Source organism: Artemia sp. Qi Xiang Cuo, chromosome 21 (genome assembly GCF_049724085.1).
Source record: "Artemia sp. Qi Xiang Cuo chromosome 21, ASM4972408v1, whole genome shotgun sequence".
Taxonomy (NCBI): domain Eukaryota; kingdom Metazoa; phylum Arthropoda; class Branchiopoda; order Anostraca; family Artemiidae; genus Artemia; species Artemia sp. Qi Xiang Cuo.
The window spans coordinates 28,108,790-28,133,989 of record NC_142814.1 but is presented as its reverse complement, the minus strand read 5'-3'; the positions used below and the strand labels follow the sequence as shown (position 1 = coordinate 28,133,989).

The 25,200-nt window shown below is 36.0% G+C and overlaps 1 protein-coding gene across 3 annotated transcripts in view; it reads right to left on the bottom strand.

The window, feature by feature from the left end:
• The window catches only part of LOC148939408 (locomotion-related protein Hikaru genki-like), a 90,619-nt gene that overhangs the window by 44,015 nt on the left and 21,404 nt on the right, over nucleotides 1-25,200 (bottom strand). For all 3 annotated transcript variants that reach the window (XM_089106777.1, XM_089106774.1, XM_089106776.1), the window contains exon 4: nucleotides 15,095-15,260. In XM_089106777.1, coding sequence (XP_088962903.1) covers nucleotides 15,095-15,260 — 166 coding nt within the window. The remainder of the gene's footprint in view (nucleotides 1-15,094; nucleotides 15,261-25,200) is intronic.

Here is a 25,200-nt window from a genome sequence, read left to right as displayed (position 1 = left end):
TTTTCCGGTTTTGGAGGAAGATTTTAAAGCTGTCGGATGGTAGACTAGTAAAGCTAGCATATTTATAATTAGTTAAGTTAGGGAGGAAAAAAGCATGGCCTTTTCAGATACAGCGTATATTAAATGAGGTAGGTCTATCCTACCTGTAGAATGAAGGATTAGGTGCACCGGGGCTACCTACAGATATAGCGGAGCAGGTTACCAAAATTATAGAACATCAAGAGGTAGAGCTGTGGTTCTCTTCTGTAGAGTCATCAGAGAGCCTTAGGTTCTATAAAGAAAGAAAACTAGTTTTTAGTCTTGAAATTTATTTCAAGATAGATTTACCAGCAAAGTGCCTTGGGGTGTGGTTCCAGCTCAGAGCGAATAACTTTCCATTGCGTGGTCGTTGGAAAGTATTTGATAGAAATAGGGGTTTAACGGATTCGGAGTACTCCTGCCCCTTTTGTAATCAGGGTGTTGAGGATGTAAACCATCTTCTCATACGGTGCCAGGGGCTTTTAAGCCTAAGAGAGGTTTTTTTGAAAGTACGCCCCTTTTTTCCCTGGTATTCTTGAGTCGAGGGCAAAACCCATGATAGAGGCAGTTTGCAGCTACTCTGAGGAAGTTTTGAATTTAAGGAAAAGTGTTTAGTTAAAAAAAATAACGAGAAGAAACTTTTAGTTGTTTGTAAATCTGTTTTTTGTTTTAATAGTTTAGTTGAAGTTCATTATTTTTGTTTAGTTGATTGAATTTTGTATGTATATGACCTTTGGCTTTGCAATACATTATCTATCCATCTATCTCTAAGGACATAGTTGCTGGACCGTTCTACTATGCTTAACAAAATGGTTGTCTCAAAATTTGACTGGATGCATTTGGAAAATGAAGAGGCTTGAGAGAAGGGATGCTTGCCCTCCAATTTACTGTTAATCTTAAAAAAGGCACCAGAAATTATAATTTTGTATTGAATTAGCTCCTTTAAAAGTTTCAATTATATTTGTAGCTATTATAGAGTGGTGCTGCCTATGATACTGCTTATATGCCCTTTTGAAAATCTGAAGGCATACAGTTTTTCCTTTAATTGAAACTCCTAAACGTTTCCTAAATCATTAGTTACACAAAACGTTCAATCATTAGTTACATTAACTGTAGAGGTAGTATTAAAAGTATACAAATAGTGCATTCTGGCTAGTTCAAAATCCCCACAACTTACCCTTAAAGATCTAAATTAATAATGCAAGTTGTTCTTCAGATATCACTTTGTCACCTTTTTGAAAGTCCACATGCTCATAGCTTTTTATTATTTAGTTCAACATGCGCCTAAATATTCCTTAAAAGCTTCACCTTAATGCCCTTAGATGGCGCAGTAGATAATAGTTGTAACAGCATTAGTAGCAGTAAGTGCATAGCACCTTTGGTTTCTGCAATATCCCTTTCAACACACGCTGAAAGTTTCAGCTTAAAACATGCCATCAACCATTCCTAAGACATCTCTGACGTGTCCGCTTGACAACCTGCATGGGCATAGTGTGTTTCGATTCAGTTCCATACAGTTTCTATATATCCCAAATTTTTCGCCTTAATATCCATAGTTTTAAAAGCAGTAGTAGTAGAAGTAGTAAATGTAGAATTCATTGTAGTAGCCTAAGCTTTAGTGGCAGTAGCAATAATAGAGGTAGAAATTATGGTAACAGTAGCAGTAGTGTGAGTAGAAGCAGAAGCATTAGGATACAAATATTTCTTTTGGTTAGTTCAACATCCCTAAAAAAAAAAACCTGTTAGTTTCAACTTCACTCACCAAACTGTTTCTATGATATTTCTATTACACCTTTTTGACAACCTCCGTACAAAGGGCGTGTTCTGATTCAGTTAATCTTCCCCCTCAAAAATTTTTAAAAATTTTACCTTCATGCCCTTAGACATAGTTGTAATAGTAGTCACAGTAGCAGTATTGATATTACTAGTAATAGCATTGAATATCAGTAGTAATAATAGTAGCAGTAGTACTAATAAATTGTCTTTTGGTCAGTTGATCATCCCTGTCATCAAGTCCTGAAAGTTTAAACGTCGCGCAATTAGCCACAGATATGTCGTTGCTGATATGTCTTTTTGATAACCTATTTCTTCATATACTTCTTGAAACCTCGCTCTCTATAATGTTATCCCTACAAGTAGTTGCAATAGAGGAAGTAGTAGTAGTAGTAAATATAGCAGCAACAGTAGCATTAGCAGTAGTGTCCAGATATTGCCATTTGGTGACATGATCTTCCCCTCTAAGTATTCTCTGAAAGTTTCAACTTAATACCCAAATCAATTCTTTAGATACGCTATTTTGACGATGTGCATGCACAAGGCGTCTTTGGATTTAGTTCAGATTTCCCCTTAAAATTCTAGATAGAGTAGTGCAGTAGTAGTAGTGGTGGTAGCTGTAGTAGTATTGATAGCATGCAAATATCGCCTTGTTGATCATCTCCTTATCATTTCCTGAATTTTCCAAATTTATATACTCAGTTATTCCTGTGTTGTACCCTTAAGACCGTCCGTACACACATAACATGTTTTTATTTTATTCAACACTCCCCTCTGCATTCTCTGAAAGGGTCACCTGAATACCCTTCGTCTTATTGGAAAGTAAGGTTCAAACATGCATACCTTTCTCAATAATATATACTATGTGTAACCAATGAAGGAGTTGCCCAGCTTACAACCCTTGTCCTGATGACTGTGGGGAGGTTGGCATTCCCAATATTGGCTTGGGGCTGGGGGCTGACGTCCCTCTATTCCCTGTTGACTTTTAGAAAGGGCACTAAAACCTCCGACTTTCAGTCAAATGAGCTCCATCCGATCCAAAGTTTATACAACTACCCCTTCCATAAAAATCTTATATGCCCTGGACATAACTTAAAACCCTTATCCATGGGCTCTGAGGATTGTGTCTACCCTGAAGAAATTGTTTTATGATTTTTAGACTATTATTAAGAAAATGGCTATCTCACAATTTAAATTAAATGTGTTTTGGGAAAAGAGAATTTCAGGGAGGGGGCTAGTTGCTCTTCATCATGTTTGACTTTTGAAAGGGAACTAGAACTATAAATTTTAAATCAAATGAGCCCCTTCTAAAGTTCACACGAGCACCCCTTGCATAGAAACCTTAAATGCCCCTGGGGCATAACATACAACCCTTACCCCCAAACTCTGTGGGATTCTGTCCACCCCGAAGGGCTTATTATATGATCTTTGAACTATTTTTGAACACATGGCTATCTCAAAATTTTTATCGGATACATTTGTGTAAAATATAATGTAGAGGGGGCAGAGGGGGTTTGGATGACCCCGATCACTTTGACTCTTAAAAAGAGAGCTAGAACACCTGATTTCCAATCAAATGAGCCCCTCCGGATTTGAAACGAACACTTTTCAATAAAAGCCTTATATGCCGTCGGGGCATAACTTCTTCACTGAGGGCTCTGGCGGGAGGTGTCATCCTCAGGGACATAATTTTCCAGACCTTTCAACTACGCTGAACAAAATGACTATAAAAATTTTGATTAGACGTGTTTTGGGAATTGATTGGCGGGGGGAGGGGGCTTGTTGCCCTCCAATCACTTTTGACTATTAAAAAATACCCTTTCAACTTCTAATCGAAAACACATTTTGTGAAGTATCTACGACAACAAATGGCCATCTAAAAGTTTCTATCAGATACAATTTGGGAAAACACGAGGTGTCGAATTAGCCTTTTTAGAAGTTTCTACAACAACAAATGGCCATCTCAAAATTTCTATAAGTATTCATTTAGGGAAAATACGAGGGTTGGGAGGGAAAGGGTATCCACCCTCCGATCCCTCTGAATCTTAAAAAGGGCACTAGAACTTCTTATTACCACTCCAATGAGCTCCCTCCTAAGTTTGTACGGTCACCCTTTCTATATAAACCTTATATGCCATCAGGGCATAACTTACAAGCCTTGCCCTGCGGGCTGGGGGGATTTTGTCATCCTCAAAGACATGATTTCCGGACCTTTCAACTGCGTTGAACAAAGTGACTATCTGAAAATTTTTGTTATATGTGTTTGGGGAAATGGTGGGCATGGGAGGGGTGCCAGTTGCCCTCCAATAAATTTCGACTATTAAAAAGGACAAAGTCCCTTTCAATTTCCAGTAGAAACTTCAAAAAGAAACTTCGAATTTTTGGGATGGTTGGGGGGGGGGGGTATCCAACCTCCCATCACTCTGAATCTCAAAAAAGGTACTAAAACTTCTGATCAGCAATTTAATGAGCCGCCTCAAAAGTTTATATAAACACCCTTTTTATATATACCTTATATACCCCCCAGGGCATAACTTACAACCCTTGCCCTGAGGGCTGTAGTTGGCTTGTCATCATAAAATAGATAATTTCCACACCTTTTAAGTACGTTGAACAAAATGGGTATCTGAAAATTTTGATTGGATGTGTTTGGGGAAATGGTGGTGTGGGAGGGGGGCTAGTTGACCTCCAATAACTTTCGACTATTAAAAAGGGCACTAGCCCACTCAATTTCCAATGGAATGAGCCGTTTTTGAAGTTTCTACGACAACAAATGGTCATCTCAAAATTTCTATCAGATGCATTTCGGGAAAATACAAGGTGTGCGTTTGGGGGGCTATCCACCCTCCGATCACTCTGACTTTCAAAAACGGGCATTAAAACTTCTGATTAGTAATCCAATAAGCCCCCTCCGAAGCTTATCCGATCACCCTTTCTATATAAACCTTGTATGCTTTCAGGGCATAAGCTACAACCCTTGCCTTGGCTGCAGGGGGGGGGGGTTGTCATCCTCAATTACACAATTTCTGGACCTTTCAACTACGTTGAACAAAATAGCTATCCCAAAATTTTGACTGGATGTGTTTGGGTAGATGGTGGTCTTGGGAGCGGTGTTAGTCGCCCTTCAATCACTCTTGACTATTAAAAAGGGCACTAGCCCTCTCAATTTCGAATCGAATGAGCCCTTTTTGAAGTTTCTACAACAACTTCTTCGATACGAAGTGCCCTGGTCTAAAACCAAAAAAAGGAAAAAAAAGGAAAAAAACATTGTCCCCGGTGTGGGGACAATGTTTTAAATATAAAATTTAAATATATTAAAGATTTTCCAGAACTGAAATAAGAACCGAACTGAAAAATAACTTCTAGACATAAGCTTCTGAACTTGAGTGATAAAAGCCAAGTCAATCAATCAAACAATCACCTATTAATTTTCGATTAATTTTCGTCATGATTTTTTAAGACAATCAAACGGGAAAACGAAAACAAATTGTAGTTTTTTTCGTAAAAGCTAATGACGACAAATAAAAAAGTAAAAGTTGGTGGTTACGACTGCTGTAAGAGGAAATATGAAATTCTTATAAAACTGAAAGGACTTTAAAATATATTTGCTGATGCACAAGGCCGTATCCATGGGGAGGGTTAGGGGGTTTGAACCTTCCCCCGAAATATTTGTCCGACCCGTAAAAGCGTAACAAAAATGAAAAAAATTTTTTGATGTGTTTTTAAAAGTTCTTTTGTATCCCCCCCCCCCGAAATTTTATTTTTGTAAACCATCGTCTTCCTCCCAAAAAAATATATTGGATACGGCCATGCTGATGCATGAATGAGATTTTTGTCTATAGTTCATTGAAAAACATAGATTTTTTTAAAATACATGTTGAAATGTGTGTTGGAAGCTCCAAATTAAATAAAAAGAAGCTATAATCTAAAATTGTATGTTCCAAATATTCCTTAGACAAATAGTCATGTTCTTAAAATCCACTTGTCTTTCGCTGCTTGAGAAAACTAGCCACTGCGTTATTGGTAAAAGATTGGATATACTTTTCAGCGTTATTGAAAGTTAGCGGCGTTGTTAGTCGCCTATAAAAAATAACATATCTCGCCATTAAAAAAGCCTGCTGTTATGCTTGCATACTATTTGGAAATAATTAAAAAAACTTTTTCCACAAAATAAGTTTTTCAAAGAAAAGTAAAGAACTCTATTAAGCCAAAAATGAGCAAAAAATAAAATCAAATAATTTACCAAGCGTGAAACTACGATAAATCAGCATCGATAAATAAACGAAACCAAAAACGAACAGAAATTATAATAAATATCCGAATCAAAATCAAAACGAGCAGAAATTAAAATGAGTAGGGCTCAAAACCCCTATGTCTTCCCAAGGCCGGAGCATTATTTGCACTTTACTGAAAAATCTAAATGTTTTTACTTTCATAACTTTAATAAATCAAACAATATTAACATTTTGATTACTAAATATCAGTATATGTATATTAAACTGACAAGTCATATTCATTTGTAATTTTTCAGTAAAGTGCAAATTATCTTCTGGCCTTGGGAAGGCATAAAGGTTTTGAGCCCTACTCATGTTAATTTCTGCTCGTTTGGAGTTTTCTACGACAACTTCTTCGATACTAAGTGCCCTGGTCTAAAGAGAGAAATTTGAAAATTGAAAAGACGTGGGTATCAGATCAGATCAGAATTTGAGGTTTTCTGGCATAACCAGCAACACTTTAAGCCTCCTGAAGTACTGGTTCTACCTGCCTACCAGTGGGTAAAGGCAGGCACACATAGCAGCCCCCACCCCTGGGGTGTAAGAGGGGACTCATCAGGTGAGACCTATACCAATTTTAACTTTTAATTTGACTACAGTAACCAATCCTTGGGTTTATACCACTGCTACTGTTGATGCTTGATGTTTTTTGCTGATTGGTTTCTATTCTTCAAATTTCACAATCCCCTGTTTTGGTATTTGAAATTTGTTGCTTTATTGTGGACTACATCCTGCCTTATACCGAAACTATCTTATTCCACTGCCTATTTCTGGTCCTGTTTTGTTGTTTACTTCAGATAAGAAATGAAAAGTCAACTCAAGCCACCTCGTGCACTAAGGTCTGACAGCTCAATCCAATTCTCTGGATCAGAATCTGTTTCAGAGCAGCTACTCATGCTCACTAACCGCATAAATAGCATGAGAATCAAACATAAAATGCTAGCAGATTCATTACAACCTGACAATCTTAAATCTTTAGTGAAAGGGTTACTTGATGACCTTATATTGGCTAAGATTTCTTCCCAGGTAGATGAGGCAGTGGTTAAAATGAAAGAGGAACAGACATTCATGCAACATACTGTCACTATCTCTTCAGATAAGCTGGATGCAATCAAGCAGGAGGTGTATGCTAGCCTCAACCTAGATCTTAGTAATTTAGAGGATAAAACTCTTGAAAGCTATAACAGACGCATATTTTCTGTTGAATCTTCATTGGCTACTTTAGAGTCATCCATGATAGACCTTAAAAACTCTTTCCAGCCTATCCAATCTAACCTGGCAAGATTAAATGACCGTTTTGAACAGCAGGCTTTGAGTAACCAAATTATTGTCTTTGGGGTGAAAGAGGAGACCTCCATTGAAAACACTGAAAGTCAATTCTTGTCACTATGTGATAGAAATTTTCCTGGCATACCAATTATTCAGTCTGATGTTGTATCAGCCAAAAGAATTGGAAAACCCTCTGCAAAACGCAGACCCATATTTGTTGAATTTTGCAACTCATGAGTTCGTCAACTGCTTCTCAGACAAAAGAAGGATTTGAAAGGATCAGGGATTCTATTTTCTGAGACGCTTAAAAAACCATGCGTACACCTTCTTTCATATGCCAAGTCAAAACTTGGCTTACGTAATATTTGGTCCAGTAAAGGTAATATCCTGTATAAAACCCAATCTGGAAGAGTGTTTAAGTTTAATAATCAGAATGAAATTGATTTATGTGCTGCAAATACAGATAAATTAAAGTGATGGATTTAGATTTATTTTCTTACAATATATTGCATTGTTTCTGTAGGGATTTATTTGCTGTTCTTAAAATATTCCTCTATTATTCTTTACTGTCCTCACATAATTTAGACTGGTACCATATTACACTTTGTGCCAATAGTTTGGACGATATGTCTCTTCCCACTACTATTTCTTTATGTTTGTTTGTGATTCTGTCACCTTCACGTTGTCTGATTTACATTATATTCTTGTTGTTTCATTATACTTGTAACCCCCATAATATCAACTGGTCACACATTATAGTTTGTGCTAATACTTATAATAATATGTGCCTTCCCACTGATTTTTCTTTATGTTTGTTTATGATCCTTTCACCATCATGTAGCTTGGCTTCTATAATGTTTTTGTCATGTCAGCACATTTGCAGCTCATATAATTTTCACTGGTCCTATATTGCATTTTGGGCAGATTTTATGAATCATATATGTTATCCCACTGTTATTTATTTTTTTTTTTTTTTTTTTTATGTTTGTTTGTGATCCTATCACATTTATGCAGGCTTTTTTCTTTCATATTTTTTTAATTTCAGCATAATTGCAGCTCATATAATTTTGACTGGTTCCACATTATACTTGGGGCCAATATTTTGATGAATATGTGCCATGCCACTATTATTCCCTTATCTGGGTTAGTGATCCTAACCTTCCCGTAACCTGAATTCTATCATAATTTTTTCATGTCAGCACACATGCAACTTGCATAATTTTGACTGGTCCCATATTATATTTTTGGTCATTATTTTGAATAATATATGCCATCTCATTGATATTTCTTTATCTTATTTTTTGATGCTATCACCTTTGTGTACCCTGAATTCAATCAAATTTTTGTCATGTCAGTTTATATGCAGCTCTCATAATTTTTTACTACCCATAGTATACTCTGGGCTAATATTTGGAATAATATGTGTCATTCCATTGATATTCATTTATATTTGTCTGTGATCCTATCACCTTCAGGTAGGCTGACTACTATTATATTTTTTTTTCTCTCTTTCTTTCTCATGTCAGTTACAGCTTACATAATTTTCTGGTCCCACATTATAAATTGGGCCAATACTTTGATTCTAATTTCATTTTACTGATATTTCATTATGCTTTTTGTGATCATCTCACCTTCATGTAGCCTAACTTCTATTATTTTTTTGTCAGTCCAGCACACTTGCAGCTCATGTAATAGCAAACGGTGTCACATTATACTTTGGTCCAATACTTTGGATAATTTGTGCCATCCCACTTATATTTCTATGTGTATATTTATTATTTGTGATAATTATGGGTGATTTCTCTTTTCTTTTGAATTCTTCTATTCTTAATTCTGTTATATTTGATCAACCAATTAGGGCTGGTAAACAAGAGACACACACGCTTGACCCTCTCCTTGAATCTATGGTTAATTCTAGCTGTAATTATCACACTACCATTGATTATTGTGATAAAATTATACGCTCACTGTCTTTAAATAGTAGTTTTAATGTATTTTGTTTGAATGTGAGTGGGATAAGAGATAAATGGGATAGTCTGAAATCGTATTTGTGGTCTGATAATTCATGCCCTTTTGATGTAATTGGTTTAACAGAAACATGGTTATCTGATGGTGAAAATTTTACAGCCTATGATATGCATGGTTATGTTGCTGTCCATATCCCCAGTATGGTAACAAAGTGCTCAGGAGGTATTTCTTTATTTATAAAGTCTGATATTGAGTTTAGAAGAAGTTCTGACCTTGAATCCTTGTTTACATCAGTAGTGTCAAATAGTAGGACAGTTTATTCTCTTGTTATTGATCTGAAAAGCCAGTTTGCATGTGACACTGTTTGTTTGTTTTATAAGCCCCTCCTTTTCCAACACATTTGTTCTGCGATTTGCTTGATCAACTTTCTTGTGTGGGGTCTTTGTCTGAAAAACGTATTTGTATTTTATGAGATTTTAGTTGTAATATGTTAAATATTGGATCAAGTGTTAATTGTGACCATCTTTTTTATGGGCTTTCTTCTGCTGGTCTCCTTCCTTAAATTTTTTTTTCCTTCTCGTGCTGACCCTACTAGAAATTCTGCCACTTTAATAGACAATATTGTCATTTCTCATTCTTCTAATTTGAAGTTTACTTCTGGTCTTGTTTTCACTGATCTTTCTGATCATTTCACTATTTATGTTTCACTTTTTGTGCCTCAAACTGAGATTGTTTTGGATGGGCGGGGTGAGTCTTCCTTTAAAACTTAAACTTATAACTAAATTTCTAATTTAATACAAATTCTTCCGAGTAATGATTTGTCTAGGGTTCTTGAAGCTCATGATGTTGACTGTGCAACGAGTTTATTTTTGTGTTGTATGGGAGCTCTGTTGGATAAGCATTTTACTCTTAGAAAGAGGCCAAGGAATTCCATACCTAAATGTCCATGGATGTCTAGAGGTCTGATCAATGCTACACATATGAAGGCGTCTCTGTTTAAGGCTGCATGTAAAAGTAAGACACAGGATGATCTTTTGAAGCATAAACTTTATAAAAATGTGCTTACTTCTTCAGTACGTGCAGCCAAAAAGCTATATTTTTCGCGTCGAATTGATGAGTGTAAGGGGAATTTGCGAAAGGTTTGGACTGTAGTTAATGAAGCTCTTTCCCGCAAGAAACTCAAACAGTCCCCCCTTGTCACTACAGGAAAGCTGATGGATCTTTCGTGGACAAAAATTCTTCAGCAAGCGCCTTCAATTCGTATTTCACCTCACTTCCTTCAGTTCCTAATCCACCCTACAGCAGAGTAAGTAGTTTTCCCTTAGCAGAAAAGTCATTTTTCCTTTTTCCATGCAGTGATACCGAAACTTCTAACATTATTTCTCAGCTTTCAAGTAGCCGTTCAGTTGATGGTTTTGGTTTGAGCTGTAATGTTCTTAAAACAATCGGTCAGTTTGTTTTTAACCCCATCTCACATATAACTAACCCATCTCTTTCTTCTGGTGTTTTTCCTGATTTATTTAAAGTTGCTAATGTTGTACCTTTGTTTAAAAAAGGTGATTCATCTCTAATTTCAAATTATAGACCTATTTCTCTCCTTCCTGTAATTTCTAAGGTTGTTGAAAAAGTAGTGTATTGTAGACTCTCTTCATTTGTATTTAGTACTAATTCGTATTTAGTACTACAGGTAATTCTCTCATAACTAACCATCAGTATGGCTTTCGTCCCAGTTTTTCTACCTTGCATGCACTTTCAGATGCAACAGAGTTTGTGCGTGTTAATCTTGACAAGGGCTTGTGTGTGTTGGGTCTATTTCTTGACTTTTCAAAGGCATTTGATATGGTCATTCACTCTGTTCTTTTGTCTAAATTATCTTCCTTTGGAGTGCATGGAGTCCCACTTGAATGGTTTAGGTCTTACCTCTCAGGGAGATCTCAGTATGTTTCGGTTAATGGTACTTCTTCCTCTTCCTTGCCTATTTTGAAAGGTGTCCCACAGGGCTCTGTGCTTGGACCACTTTTGTTTTTAATTTATATTAATGATCTTGTTGATGGTCTTCATCCCCTTGTGCACCCTATACTTTTTGCTGATGACAGTAACTTCTTCATTGCTGCAGTGGACCTGCCATCTGCCATTTCCCTAGCTCAAGGTCTTCTTGATAAAGTAAAAGATTGGTGCTGGTCAATTGGTATGACTCAACAGCCAAAAAAGTGCCATTGTACACTTTAGAACCCCTTATCGTATGAGAGACGCAGGGGAACCAACCATCCTGACTTATGGGAATGATATTATACCGCAAGCTACTATAGTGAAATTTCTTGGTGTGTATCTTGACTGTTTTCTTTCTTTTAAACCCCATATAACTTATACCCGTTCCCTTGTCCTCCGCCAATCTTCAATGTTATACAGGGTTAACTCATTTCTTCCCCCTGATGTTATGCTTTCTCTTTATTATGCTTTTATTTTTCCTTACCTTTCTTATTGCTGCTCTGTCTGGGGTAGTACTAATAAATCTCTTCTCTGCTCACTTCAAAGAGCCCAAAATAGGGCAGTGAAGGCTACTTTTCTTCTTCCTCGTTTTTACCCTTCCTCTGATCTTTATAATGATACTGGAATAGCTCCGCTGGATCGTATTGTGGGTAAAAGTTACCTTTATTTAGCACATTCTGCTTTTCTAGGTAGACTCCCACCATCTCTGCAGCAGTTTTTCTTTCTGTCAGGCTCAGGTAGGTACTCTTCTTTTTTACGTAGCTTTTATCGCAGGTTCATTTTACCTAAGCGTTCATCGACAGCAGGTCAGAGGTCTCCTGTTTATCAATCTATTTTACTATGGAACTCCATCCCTTCTGATGTCCCTCTATCTCTTTCTGCAAAGGCACTTTCTCGCTGGGTATTTCCAGTATAGTAGTTTCCCCCTTTTTTCTTCATTTTTTGCATTCTATCCACAATTATGTCTTTTTTTCATTCAATATATTTCAAATATTTCTCCTATTTTCATAAATGTCTCTTATCTAATTTTTTTTTTTTTTTTTTTTTTTTTTTTTTTTTTTTTTTTTTTTTTTTTTTAGTGCTTTATAATAGTGTCTTATTTGTTTTTTGGGCGTGTTTAAATTTTTAAGTTTGTAATTGTATTGTTTTTTTTTAGTATTAATAAATTGATTGATTGATTGATTGATTGCCAACATCGTCCTTATATACCCCCAGGGCATAACTTAAAACCCTTGCCCTGAGGGTTGTGAGGGAGTGACCTCCTCAAAAACATATTTACTATCGGAAAATCAACTACGCTGAACAAAATGTCTATCTCAAAATTTTGATTGGATGTGTTTGGGGAAATCGTGGGCGTGGAAGGGGTGTTAGCTGTTTTCCAATCACTTTCGACTATTAAAACGGGCACAAGCCACTCCAATTTCCAAGCAAATGAGACCTTTTCGAAGTTTCTACGACAACTCCTTCGATACGAAGTGCCCTGGTATGGAAAAAGAAGAAGAAAAAAAAAATAATACATTGTGCAAACATTTAAAATCTACCAAGCGTGAAACTACCACAAATCAGCATCGATAAATAAATGAAACCCAAAACAAACAGAAATTGCAATAAATAACCGAGTCAAAATCAAAACGGCAGAAATTAGCAGGAGTAGGGCTCAAAACCCCTATGCCCTCCCAAGGCCAGAACATAATTTGCACTTTACCTCTTCCACGCCTATCATTTCCCCAAATACGTCCAATCAAAATTTTGAGAAAACCATGCTGTTCCACGCAGTTTAAAGTTCAGGAAATTATACCGTTGAGCAGGACACTCCCCCCACAGCCTTCAGGGCAAGGATTATAAGTCATACCCTGGGGAATATAAGTTTTTATTAAAATCTTTGTCGTAGAAACTTGAAAAAGGGCTCATTCGATTGGAAATTCAAAAGGCTAGTGCCCTTTTTAATAGTCGAAAGTGATTTGAGGGGAACTAACCCCCATCTTACGCCTACCTTTTCCCCAAACACATTCAATCAAAATTTTTAGATAGCCATTCTGTTCAGCGTAGTTGATTTCCACATACAAATTATGTTTTTGAGGAGGACAACCCCCCATAGTCCTCGGGGCAAGGGTTGTAATTTATGCCCTGGAGGCATATAAGGTTGAAATAGAATTCATTGTCGTAGATACTTCAAACAGGGTTAATTAAATTGGAAATTGAAATGGTTAGTGCCCTGTTTAATAATAGAAAGTGACTTGAGGGCAACTAGCCCCCCTATCATGCCCACCTTTTTCCCAAACACATCCAATCAAAATTTTCAGATTGCCATTTTGTTCAACGTAGTTATAACTTCTGGAATTTAGGTCTTTGAGGTTGACAACCCCTCCCCTTCAGAGCCCTCAGGGCAAGGGTTACGAGCTATACCATGGGGACATTACTTACTTAGGATCTTTACTTAGGCAGCACGATTGCGCTTTCTATGATAAATAGAAGACTACCCAATCAGTAAGTACTCAATGAAATGCGAAATCGCAGGAGTGTTAATTGAAGTTTAATATCAAAGTGGAATTTAAACTGTTTCCTTATGAAATTGTAGAGAGATAGAAGTAAAAAGGTATATTTTTCTAGTTCAGTCAAGTACGAAAATTTGATTTCTTTAAGTGAAATACACGGTGACAAAAAACTGGTCAAAAATATAAAAATTAAATTAAACGAATTGCTGTTTTTGAAGCCAAAGTCGGAATTTGACTACCTGGATAGACGACGCCTGATATGAATATTACGTCAGGTATTTAGAACGCTTCAAGTCGTCAGAAAAGTAGTCTGTGTCAAACTGTGGTATGATTTAGGCTATGATATAGGTTTGTCTTAAGATGAAATTATTAGTTTTAAAGCATAGATTTTTGAAAGAAATATTCATTAGAACCTAAAAATAGTACTTTTAAATATCTGTCCCAGGCAATCTCGTAACAATTACGTTTTGACGGTGATTTCTAACTCTTCAAATGCCAATTTTTAGGGAAAAAAGCTTGAAACTCTTTTTAAAAGATGTTTTGAATTTAGTTTATGCCAAAAAAGGTAGGTGTTATTTTATTATTAAAAAGCCATGTCCCTTAACAGATTCAACAATGTTTTGTGGTTAATGTGGCTTACAAAATCCCACTGTGTAGTGTCCTACCTGCACAAAGGTGACCAGCATAAGTTGTGATATGGAGATAACATCACTCACTTAAATCTAAAAAAAATTCCAGGATGGAAGGGATTGGGCGCAAGGCTGAAGAATTTTTCTTGTAAGAACAATATTATGTTTTCTTAAGATCTTCTAAAAATTTGATACTCTCCTATTTTTAACCCTCTGAAGAGAGGGGGAGGAGCGCACTTGTTCTTTTTCTTCAATCCTGGATGTTATTGCATAGAATATTATATTGAAATCTAGGAGTTAAGTGTGCCTACAAACTGCTCGTTACAATTTCATGGAAACAGATTCTACCGGGGTCCACACCGCATGTAAAAAATTAGGTCGAACCTGATTCAGGAAACTAAAAGACGGCTAAACACAACATCTTTTGTTTTTAGTATAAAGGCAATATTTTAGGAAATAAGCGATGGTCCAGTGGGTTTTCTTAAAGGTTTGAGACTCTTTGCGGAAAAAAGTATGTTTCAACAATGCTGGTATTTTAATAAATTTTGGTTTATTTGTCTATAGATAAGGGTCTTTGCATAGCGTTGAGGGATAACTCACTCACTGTTCCTGGTGTGGTGACTATGGTTTGGATTGGGCGTTAAAAATATGCAATGAGAGACATCAACTGACTACAAACCTGTGAGGGAATTGAACGATGCTGTGGGTAAACAGCTTGGAAATGGGTGACTCCATCTTCCACCAAAACAGTGGATTTCCGACTGTCCGAGTAATTTCTTTCTTCCAATCGGAGGACAAGATGCAAACAAGGTTTCTCCATTTTGTACATCAAATGAAAGCTTATTCTGAAAACAAAATAGTTAAAACATCAGTAATCTACTCTGGTTTTTCTTTTTCTGAGCCAAACATTATAATAAGAAAATGGTAATATCACTACATTACTCATTAATCACTCCTCCCAAATATAATATCTGCTACTGTGACAATTGCCCCCCTCCCCAAAAAAAAACTTGATAATAGCCTTCTGAAATATGCGAAAGTTCTCAATTTTTTTTAAAGGTGGCATTACTTGGCATTGAGCCAACTGCTGATGAGAAATACACACACAAAATAACTCAAACAAACAGAATCAGCAAGCTTTTGTTTATGGCCTGCTGGGACGCAACGACGCTACTGCCACTGTAGTGCCTCTCATATTTGAAAGGAGTTGTGAACAAAGAATGGAAAGGTATTACCCTTTTACTATTATAGTGTTTAGGTCGGAAAAGAAATCTTGCACCAAGATTACCAAATATTTTGGCTTCAGATTTAAATAGCTAACTAATTTCAACATAATTGTGTTCAGTAGCTCTAGTTGATTTTTTTTTATTTTGTGGTAATTCCTAGTAGCCTAGAATTATGTTTTACAATAGGCCCGACAATAGGAGGATTAACCAAAATATTAAAATAAAGGGGGAAAAACACAAATACCTTTTATTTTTTGTACGTCTTGTTGCTAAAAAAAATCAGAAATGTCCGATAAATATCAAATACCTCTTTTATACTTCGTTATCCTCACTAAAAATCCAGGAGGGAGCCACAACACCCCAATATTTCTACACATACAGTCACAGAATGTATCTAGTATGCTTTTAAGGCTTAAGAATGCAAATGAATATAAAGTAAAGGTAAAGGTAAAGGATGCGGCATTAGACCCTTAAGGTCCGTATCGACGGTGCTAATCTCCGTCTCAAGGCCCTTCAGCCAGAAAGTGCAATGAAGGGATGGTTCTTCAGCATAGAGTGGCACATTTACTAACGATGAATAACATCTAATGTCCTTGAACAAATTCGTAACTTCACTAGTTGACACAGTTTTGGCCCAATAAATTAAATCGGTAATTTTATAGAGCTTCATTCGCTGAATTTTCTATACATATTTAATTGTTTTACTTATCAATTGATTACAGTTTTAATTTCCAAAATCTGGGAATTCTAAACTACAAGAAAAAACAAATAAACAATAGATGTAAGAATATGTCAGTTTAATCTGGATCTAAAATAATTCTCTTTGGAATCACATGCGACTGTCTTAAACGAAGGGGGGGGGGGGGGTGAGTCGGTTATTTCTGTTGTTTTATGAAAAATGGAGGAGGATTTGCTAAGTTTTTTATTTCTAGAGAAATTGCTTACGAATCGTTCTGGAGCTACCTCTAACAGAAAGCTCTACGAATAACGTAGTTTTTAGCGCGATAATGCGAGAAAGGACACGATTGCTAGGACATTAGGTAGTGCCCGAAAGGAATGGAAGGATGTCATTAGGAAAGATTTAAGGGAAATCAGAACATCAGTAGGGGGGGGGGATACTCCGGGCTCTACGCCTGAGGCTCTAAATAATATACCCTAAACCTCATTTGTATATAGAATAAACCTTCGACCTATATATTCAGGTCATGACAATTATATGAATACATTTTTTATTTGGGTTGAACGAAACTGGTCTTATGACACGCGATTGGGTGAAGTAAATTAGACACATTTTATAACACGAACCGAATTTTAATGAATGAAAAAGTGACAAAGCTGCTACCCTTTTTTTCTTATGACATACGCTTAGGTAAAGTAAGCCAGCAAACTTATGTCACCAGTGAATCAATTCCTATGGCATTCTTTTCAAAGAGAACTTATGATCATCCATGTCCTAACCTCCAAGGGGCCCCCAATACCCCTCCCCCAAATTTTTGCCCACCTCTTTTTTTGGACTTGAATGTTTTAGGAGCTAGAATTTCTTGGGACTCAAAATTTTCGACAGAAGTTTTTAGGGGCTTAGAATTTTTTTTTCTTAGAATTTCGTGGAACTTAGATTTTTTTGCTCAGAATTTTTCGGACTTTGAATTGGACATAGAATTTATTTTGGATTTTTATGGACATATAATTTTTTTGAAATTATAATTTCTTGGACTTAATTCAATTTAATTAAATTTATTCGAATAAAAAGATAACACAAACATCAATAACAATAAAGATTCTAGAAGAGAACTTGTTAAGGACCAAAAAAGGAAAAAATTAAAGTAACACTGAAAAAAAGATAAAAGAAAAAAACATGGGTAATTAAAGGAAATTGGTTAAAAATTGAAAGATTAAATTATATTATCAAATTTTGTTACATTTTTGTACAGCATACAGGAACTTGTGACTAGTTCAGCACTGGAGAATATTTTGTTCCATTGAATAGTGGATTGGTAAATGGGATATTGCTGGGCAGCACTAGAAACGCATTTAGGAATTATAAAGGCTCTATTGGATGAATAGAAAAAGTGGGCTTCCCAATTATTAATGTTATAAAAGGTTAGTAGTTGAGGGGGAAGATTATTGTGGAAAGCAGAGTAAGTAAGCGATAAGTTTAGTTTTTGAATGATCTGATCAAGTGGAGCTATGCCAAAATCTGAATACAAATCACGGGTTGGATATAGACAGGGAAGCCGAAAAACTGCTTTAATGGCAAGGTTTTGGGCAAATTTGAGTTTTTTAGTGAAAGACCGGTTTGTATTTCCCCAAACTGATCCGCAATAAGAAAAGTAAGGAAAAATAAAGGTATAATAGAGGGTAACTAGGACGTCAGGAAGAAGAAAATAATTCACACGGTTAATAAGAGCTACTTGTCTCAAAATTATTGCTGTGATGTAAGAAATATGATTAGAGAATGATAAGCATGAGTCAATCAATACACCAAGAAACTGGGCAACCTCCACTTGTGGGAGGATGTCGGAGGAGTACTTGAGACCAAGAGCAGGTTGAATTACGTCTTTGTTATAGGGGGTTCTGAATAATACTATTTGACTTTTTTTGCTATTAATTGTCATGTTATTCGTAAGGCACCACGCCTGGACTCTGTTCAGAAGGACTTGGGCAGAGGTTATTACCGATGGTAAATTGGTGTCAGTGATGTAGAAGTTGCTGTCATCAGCAAATAGTACAGGATATACTGAAGGGCCCAGGTCCATAATAAGATCATTGATATATAGGAGAAATTAAATATGGCCTAGAACGGAGCCTTGCGGGACACCCCTCCAATTTCAATTTTTTTTCAATTTATAACTGGGATTTATTTTACTATATACATAAAAACAAACAAACAAAATACCCCCAGAAGCAAGCTTGTGCGTGGGTAATCCCTTCTAAACTCATAAAAAATAATAATAACAAAATAAGATCCAAAATAATAACTCTTTTCAGTTAATATGAATACAAATACAAGTTCTGCCCTCCAACTCAAAAACTAGTACTAACATACTATACATAGCCCCCTGCCACTAATCACGTACCCCCCCCCTTTTTAGCCAATTCATTAAAAATAATAAATTACTAAACAATACGATCTCAATAAACTACGGAACAGCAGCAGGTCATCCACACATTTAAGTTCCACTGGTAAACTATTCCAAGCACTCGGACCGGCATGACGGATAGAAAAAAATGATCTTGTCGCTTGCGGAATCGGTCTTCGAAATTCTTCCAAATTTCTAGTTCCATGCTCATGAACATCACCCCCACTCACAAACATTCCCTTAAAACAAACAGGAACACTACCATAAAGATACTTAAACATGAACTGTGTTTTGTAAAATTTAAAAAGACCCGATACCGGTAGAATCTTCAGCGTCATAAACTCATTACGAACAGATGATCCTCTATTATCCTTACCAATCAAAAGCCTTATTGCCGAATTTTGTAGTACACGCAGGGGCAGAAGATGCGTTCCAAAAGTAGACGACCATACTGAAGAACAATATAATAGATATGGATGTACAATTGAAAAATACAATAATCTTAATATACTAGTTGGGAGAAAATTTTTCAGTTTACGCATAATTCCAACATTACGTGCAAGTTTCATAGACACACAATCAATATGATCTACAAAACTTAAAGTTTCATCAATAATAATCCCCAAATATCTAACACTCCTCTTTCGTGGAATCATTGATGTACCATTACTTAAATTATTCACCCATGGGTAATAACTTGGAGATCTGCTATATATCAATAAACAAGACTTATTACAATTAAGTTTTAACCTATTACTTCTCATCCACCTTTCTATATTCTTAAAACCTTCTCGTAATTGCGACATCAATTCATTCTCAGTCCTACCACATACGGTTAATTTCGTGTCGTCAGCAAACATAACTAGGGCTTTACTAGGTTTAAGTGTCTCTAGAGGAGGTTTAATAATAGTATACAACCCATCAACTGCACTTGACAAATCATTTATATAAATAGAAAACAAAAGTGGGCCTAGGGGTGATCCCTGGGGAACTCCACAATTTATAAATCTACTGTCAGAACGTGCATCATTAACCTCCACAAACATTGACCTTGAATTTAAGAATGATTCTAACAACTTCAAAGCATTTCCCCTAATACAACAATTTTCTAACTTCATTAACAAAATATCATAAGATACAGTGTCGAACGCTTTCGCAATATCCAGAAAAATTGATGCAACTTTAAGGTTATTGTCTAATGCATCATTAACATATGTAGTCAAAAACAACATTGCATGCTCACTAGAATAACCTTTTATGAAACCAAATTGATTTTGATAAAAAAATAAATTCTTTTCAAGATACTTTTCTAGCCTTATATATACTAGCTTCTCGAAAATTCTAGCAATAACTGGTAGCAGCGAAATGGGACGGTAATTACTTATATCATTTTTATCACCCCCATTAAATATTGGAACAATCTTCGCTCGTTTCAAACACTTTGGAAACACACCACTTTTAAAACAACCATTTATTAGTGAAACCAGTTGTTTAATAACACACTGTAGAACAAACTTTAGCACTCTTATAGATATTAGATCAACACCTGAAGCTTTATTTTTCATACCCATTATTACATCTGTTATTTCACTTTCAGTTACCTTAGTCATTAAAATAGAAGTATCACAACTGGGAGGAAGATATTGATCAAAAGTACCATCACTCCTATCGCAATAAATAGATCCGGCAACATTATTACCTACACTAGAAAAATAATCACACATCTGATTAGAAAGTTGAACTGGAGTTTGATCTGACTGAAGATTTGGCAACGTAACTCTTCTCTTGCCAATAAGAGGCCTGAGGAGACTCCACGTCTTTGCCGGGTTACCCTCACTCTTTTTGAATTCTTTAGCTAAATACTCAATTCTAGCCTTCCTCAATAATTTATTTAAAGCAACATTATACTTACGATAAATTTGCTGGTTTAGTACGCTTGCCTCAATTATACTATTTTTATATAATTCATGGCGCCTTTTCATAGATCTAAGAAGACTACTGGTAATCCACGGTTTTCTTGCAGAATCATATTTACTCTTGTTTTTTTTTTTACGCATCCGGCAGTTTTCTCTTAGACTACTACACAATTGATCATACCACTTACAAAATTTAAGATCCGGATCACTTATTGCATTCAAAAACTCCCAATCCATACACTCTAATTCATTCTTAAATCGTACAAGAGAATCCGCGTCCACAGTCGGTACAATTGGGCTACAAAAACACCCAGCTGTATAATTATGGTCCACTTCAGCAGAAAGAAACACTCCACAGTGGTCTGAAACATCATTTACCAGCACTCCTGGTTTCCAAAAATTCACGTTCGTGAATATATTATCAATTAAACTAGCTGACGTGTTACAAATCCTTGTACAAATATTTATACCTGGGAACAATCCGAAACTAGACATTAAATTTAACAACCTAGTAGTTGCACGATTACTAAGTACCATCATATCTATGTTAAAATCACCCGCTATGAAACTTGGGCAACCTGATACATTCAACATTTCCAATTGCTGCTCCAATAACTCTAAAAACTCTATCTCTGAAGCAGAAGGCGGCTTATACAAAATAAGAACCAAAAACTTGGATCCATTTCTACTTATTTCCAACACCATTGACTCAAAAATCATTTCACGATAAATGCAAATATCCTGTCTAGTCTTAACTGCAAAACCTGATTTAATATAAACTGCTAATCCTCCATGCTGTCGAGTCTCCCTATTCCTATTAATAAATTCATAACCATTAATATCTAACAAAGATGAGTTATCGTTCCGAAGCCATGTCTCAGTCAACGCCACCACATCAAAATTCGGATCCGAACACAAATCTGAAATATAATGTAGAGAACTATTTAACCCCCGGCAGTTTAGATGTAATATATGCAGAGTTTGTGGCCCCCGCCGCGTCACATAATCCTTAAGATCACTTGCAAATACATACTTAGAATTTTCCAAACAAACCTGATTATTCCCATCTCCATCAAACTCTCGATTTAACATCTCATTCATTCGATCCGCAAACTTTACGTGACTATTCTCAAGCAGCGCCAGTCTCTCTTTATTTAATACCATTATCAAAATTCAACGCACATTGTAGGGCAGAACTTGTACTCAGCAACAGAAATCCCAAATATTCAATCATATAACGGAACGAAAGTAATATAAAAAAAACAAAATAAACATAGAAAAAATCAAAATAACGAAAAGATACAACGAAAACATCCTTATCTCCGAACAGATAAGGGCTGAGAGGATACTCCACCTAAGCTCACACTCTGTACCCTTCCAGATAGATAAAAATCAAACCAAGAGCGGGAAACACCACGAATACCGTAACTATTTAATTTACTTATTAAAATACTATGATCTACCGTGTCAAAGGCCTTAGAAAAATGCAAAAATAAACACAATACAGTTGTTTTAAGGTCGAGTTGTGAGCGTATGAACTGTGTGGCGTAAATTAGAGCATGAGAAGTTGAAAATTTCGGCCTAAAGCCATATTGGTGAGGAGAAATCAAGGAAACGGAGTGCTGACTGTCAAACAGAAAGGGAGAAAGACGTCTGAAGATGATCCTCTCGAGCACTTTCGATATAACACGAAGAATTGAGATTGGACGATAATCACCTATCTCAGTTGGATCGCCCTTTTTAAGAACTGGGATAACAATGGCTGACTTTAGTAAATCAAGGAAAACTCCGTGGGTTAAAGATAGGTTGGCAATATGCTTCATGGGCTCGTAAACAAAAGAAGATATGGTCTTCAGGAGCTTATTACTTAATTCAAGACAGTCAGGTGTAAAACTAATATGAAGAAAACCGATGATTTGAAGTACCTCATTGCTATCAGTTGGGCAGAAAAACATGGATCTAGAATTGAAGCAAGGGAATACAGCCTGTAAGGAGGAGCGGGAATCAGTATGAGGAACATTAGAAAAATAATTATTAAATACGTCAGGTGCATGTAAAGGGTCAATTAATCTACCATTTCTGTCTTTAAGGCGAATAGGTATAGGCTTTGATTTTCTATTTTTTGAGAGTATATCATTAATGGTGGACCAAATCTCTTTGAGGTTTCCTTTGCAATTGAGAATTTTTGTATAATAATGATTTTTCTTCGCTTCACGGATGAGCTTAGTGTATAAGTTTTTATAATTTTTATAATTTGATAGGACAAAATCACTACTGTTCTTACAGGCTAATTTATATAATTTGTTTTTACGATATGAGGAGACAATGAGGCTATGTGACATCCAGGGGCATATAGGAATAGTTTTCCAGTTATGTTTACGAATAGGAAAAGTTGAATGGATTTGTGGCACAAAACCATTTGTGGCAGAATTTACCATTTGACAATTTAAAACATCGGACCAGTCAGTGGTTCTTAGGCAATTAATAAAATGGGTTATATTTGCAGAGCTGTAGTTTCTAGTAGGTGTTGGGATGTTAATTCTAGAGCGTAGAGGTAGTGGTTGCGAAGGTAGTGACAAGTACGTACGAGGTTTATAAAATAAGGAGAGTATATAGGAAGATTTATTTGTGTAGAAAAAATAGATTCGCACTCTGATAGCCTGGTAAAATTTACATTCGAACAGATGTAACGTGAGATACCCCCAGAACACTTTGTCAATCTCCTGAGGATATGGATTATTTGGTAACAAGGGAGTAAAAAATCACTAGTATCATCATTATCGGAAAGCCATGTCTCTGTTAGTCCTATTAAGTCAAAAGGGCAGACACTATTGAATGAAATTAAATCTTTAAACTTGAGCCACTTATCCCGGATGCTTCTGATGTTGAAACAAAGAACATTAAGGGAATTATTATTTACTAGTTTTAGCTTCACATTGGTAGCAAAATTGAGAATACCAAGGTAATTACAACTAGCATGAGTTAAAGTACCATCGGGGCTGCTTATAGGGTTGGCATGCTGATTACTTTCTATATTGGAGTAATTAAAAGCAATGTTATCAGAAAGGGATAAATTAGTTAAAAACGGAAAGTCACACATTAATTAGTCGTCAGGAACTCTTGTTGGGTATCTATTACAATGTATTGGGGACTTGGTAACAGTTGGGATTGTAGAAAATGTTGTGTTAGAATGGCATTCCATGCCTTCTTTAAAGGATAAAAGTTGGACCGTAGCTTTTTGCCAGATTTCCTCTCCTAGGAGCGTAGTAATGGCCTTTTTTTAAGGATATTTTTCAGTCCAACTGGTTCATTGCAAACCTCGATAAGATGGGAAACTGCAAGGTATGTGGCTAACCTTTGCCATTCTTGATTATGATGATGAATAACTTGTGGATGTGATAAAACTGGATATTGGGAAGAGGAAGGCTGCGATTTGGCCTCAAGTTGAGGAAATTGAGTGGACCATTGGGTAAAAGAGAAGCCTTTATCTCGGGGTGGACTTTTCAAAGAAGCTGGTTCAAAATGTTTTGTATCCTTTTTTGCACAAAGCTCGATGAAGATACGTTTCTTTGAATTAAATGTGTGCTTCAAAATGTTTTGTTCTCTGTTTTGCACAAAGCTCTATGAAGTGGGAATTTATCGAGATTTAATCAGACACAGACAGCACTACCGGCTCACAAGTTGTATAATAGAGTCTATAATAGGTGAATTAGGTTTTTACCAAAGACCGAGAGAGATGAATCGGATTCTTTTTAGAGCTAGACACATATGAAATGGGAATTTATCAAGATTCAGTTGCACACAGACAAAACTACGAGATGAAAAATGGTATACTAGAGCCTGAAATAGATAAATTAAGTTTTAACAAACTGCGAGATAGATGAATCGTATCCTTTTTTTGACATATGAAGTGGAAATTTATCAAGATTTAGTCAAACATAGACACTACTGCCAGCTCACAAGTGGTATACTAGAGTCTGAAACAGATGAATTAGATTTTTAACAAAGTCCGAGAGAGAGATGAAGCGGATTCAGTTTGGAATTAGAGACATATGAAGTAGGAATTTATCAAGATTCAGTCAGACACAGACACTACTAACAGCTCAAAAATGCTATACTAGAATCTGAAATAGGTGAATTAGGTTTTTACCAAAGTCTGAGAGAGATTATTTGGATTATTTTAAAGTTAGAGACATATGAAGTGGGAACTTATCAAGATTCAGTCAGACACAGACACTATTACCAAGTCACTATAGGTAAACCGGTGTCTGAAATGGGTGGCTTAGGTTTTTACCAGAGTCTGAGAGAGATGAATGGACTCTTTTTATATGTAGAGACACGTGAAGTTCACATTTATCAAGGTTCAGTCAGACGGAGACAATACTATCAGCTCACGAGTGATATGCTAGAGTCTGAAATAGGTGAATTAGGTTTTTCCCAAAGTTTGAGAGAGATGAATCGGATTCTTTTTAGAGCTAGACACATATGAAATTTGAATTTATCAAGATTCAGTCAGACACAGACACTACTATCAGCTGAAAAATGGTATACTAGAGTATGAAA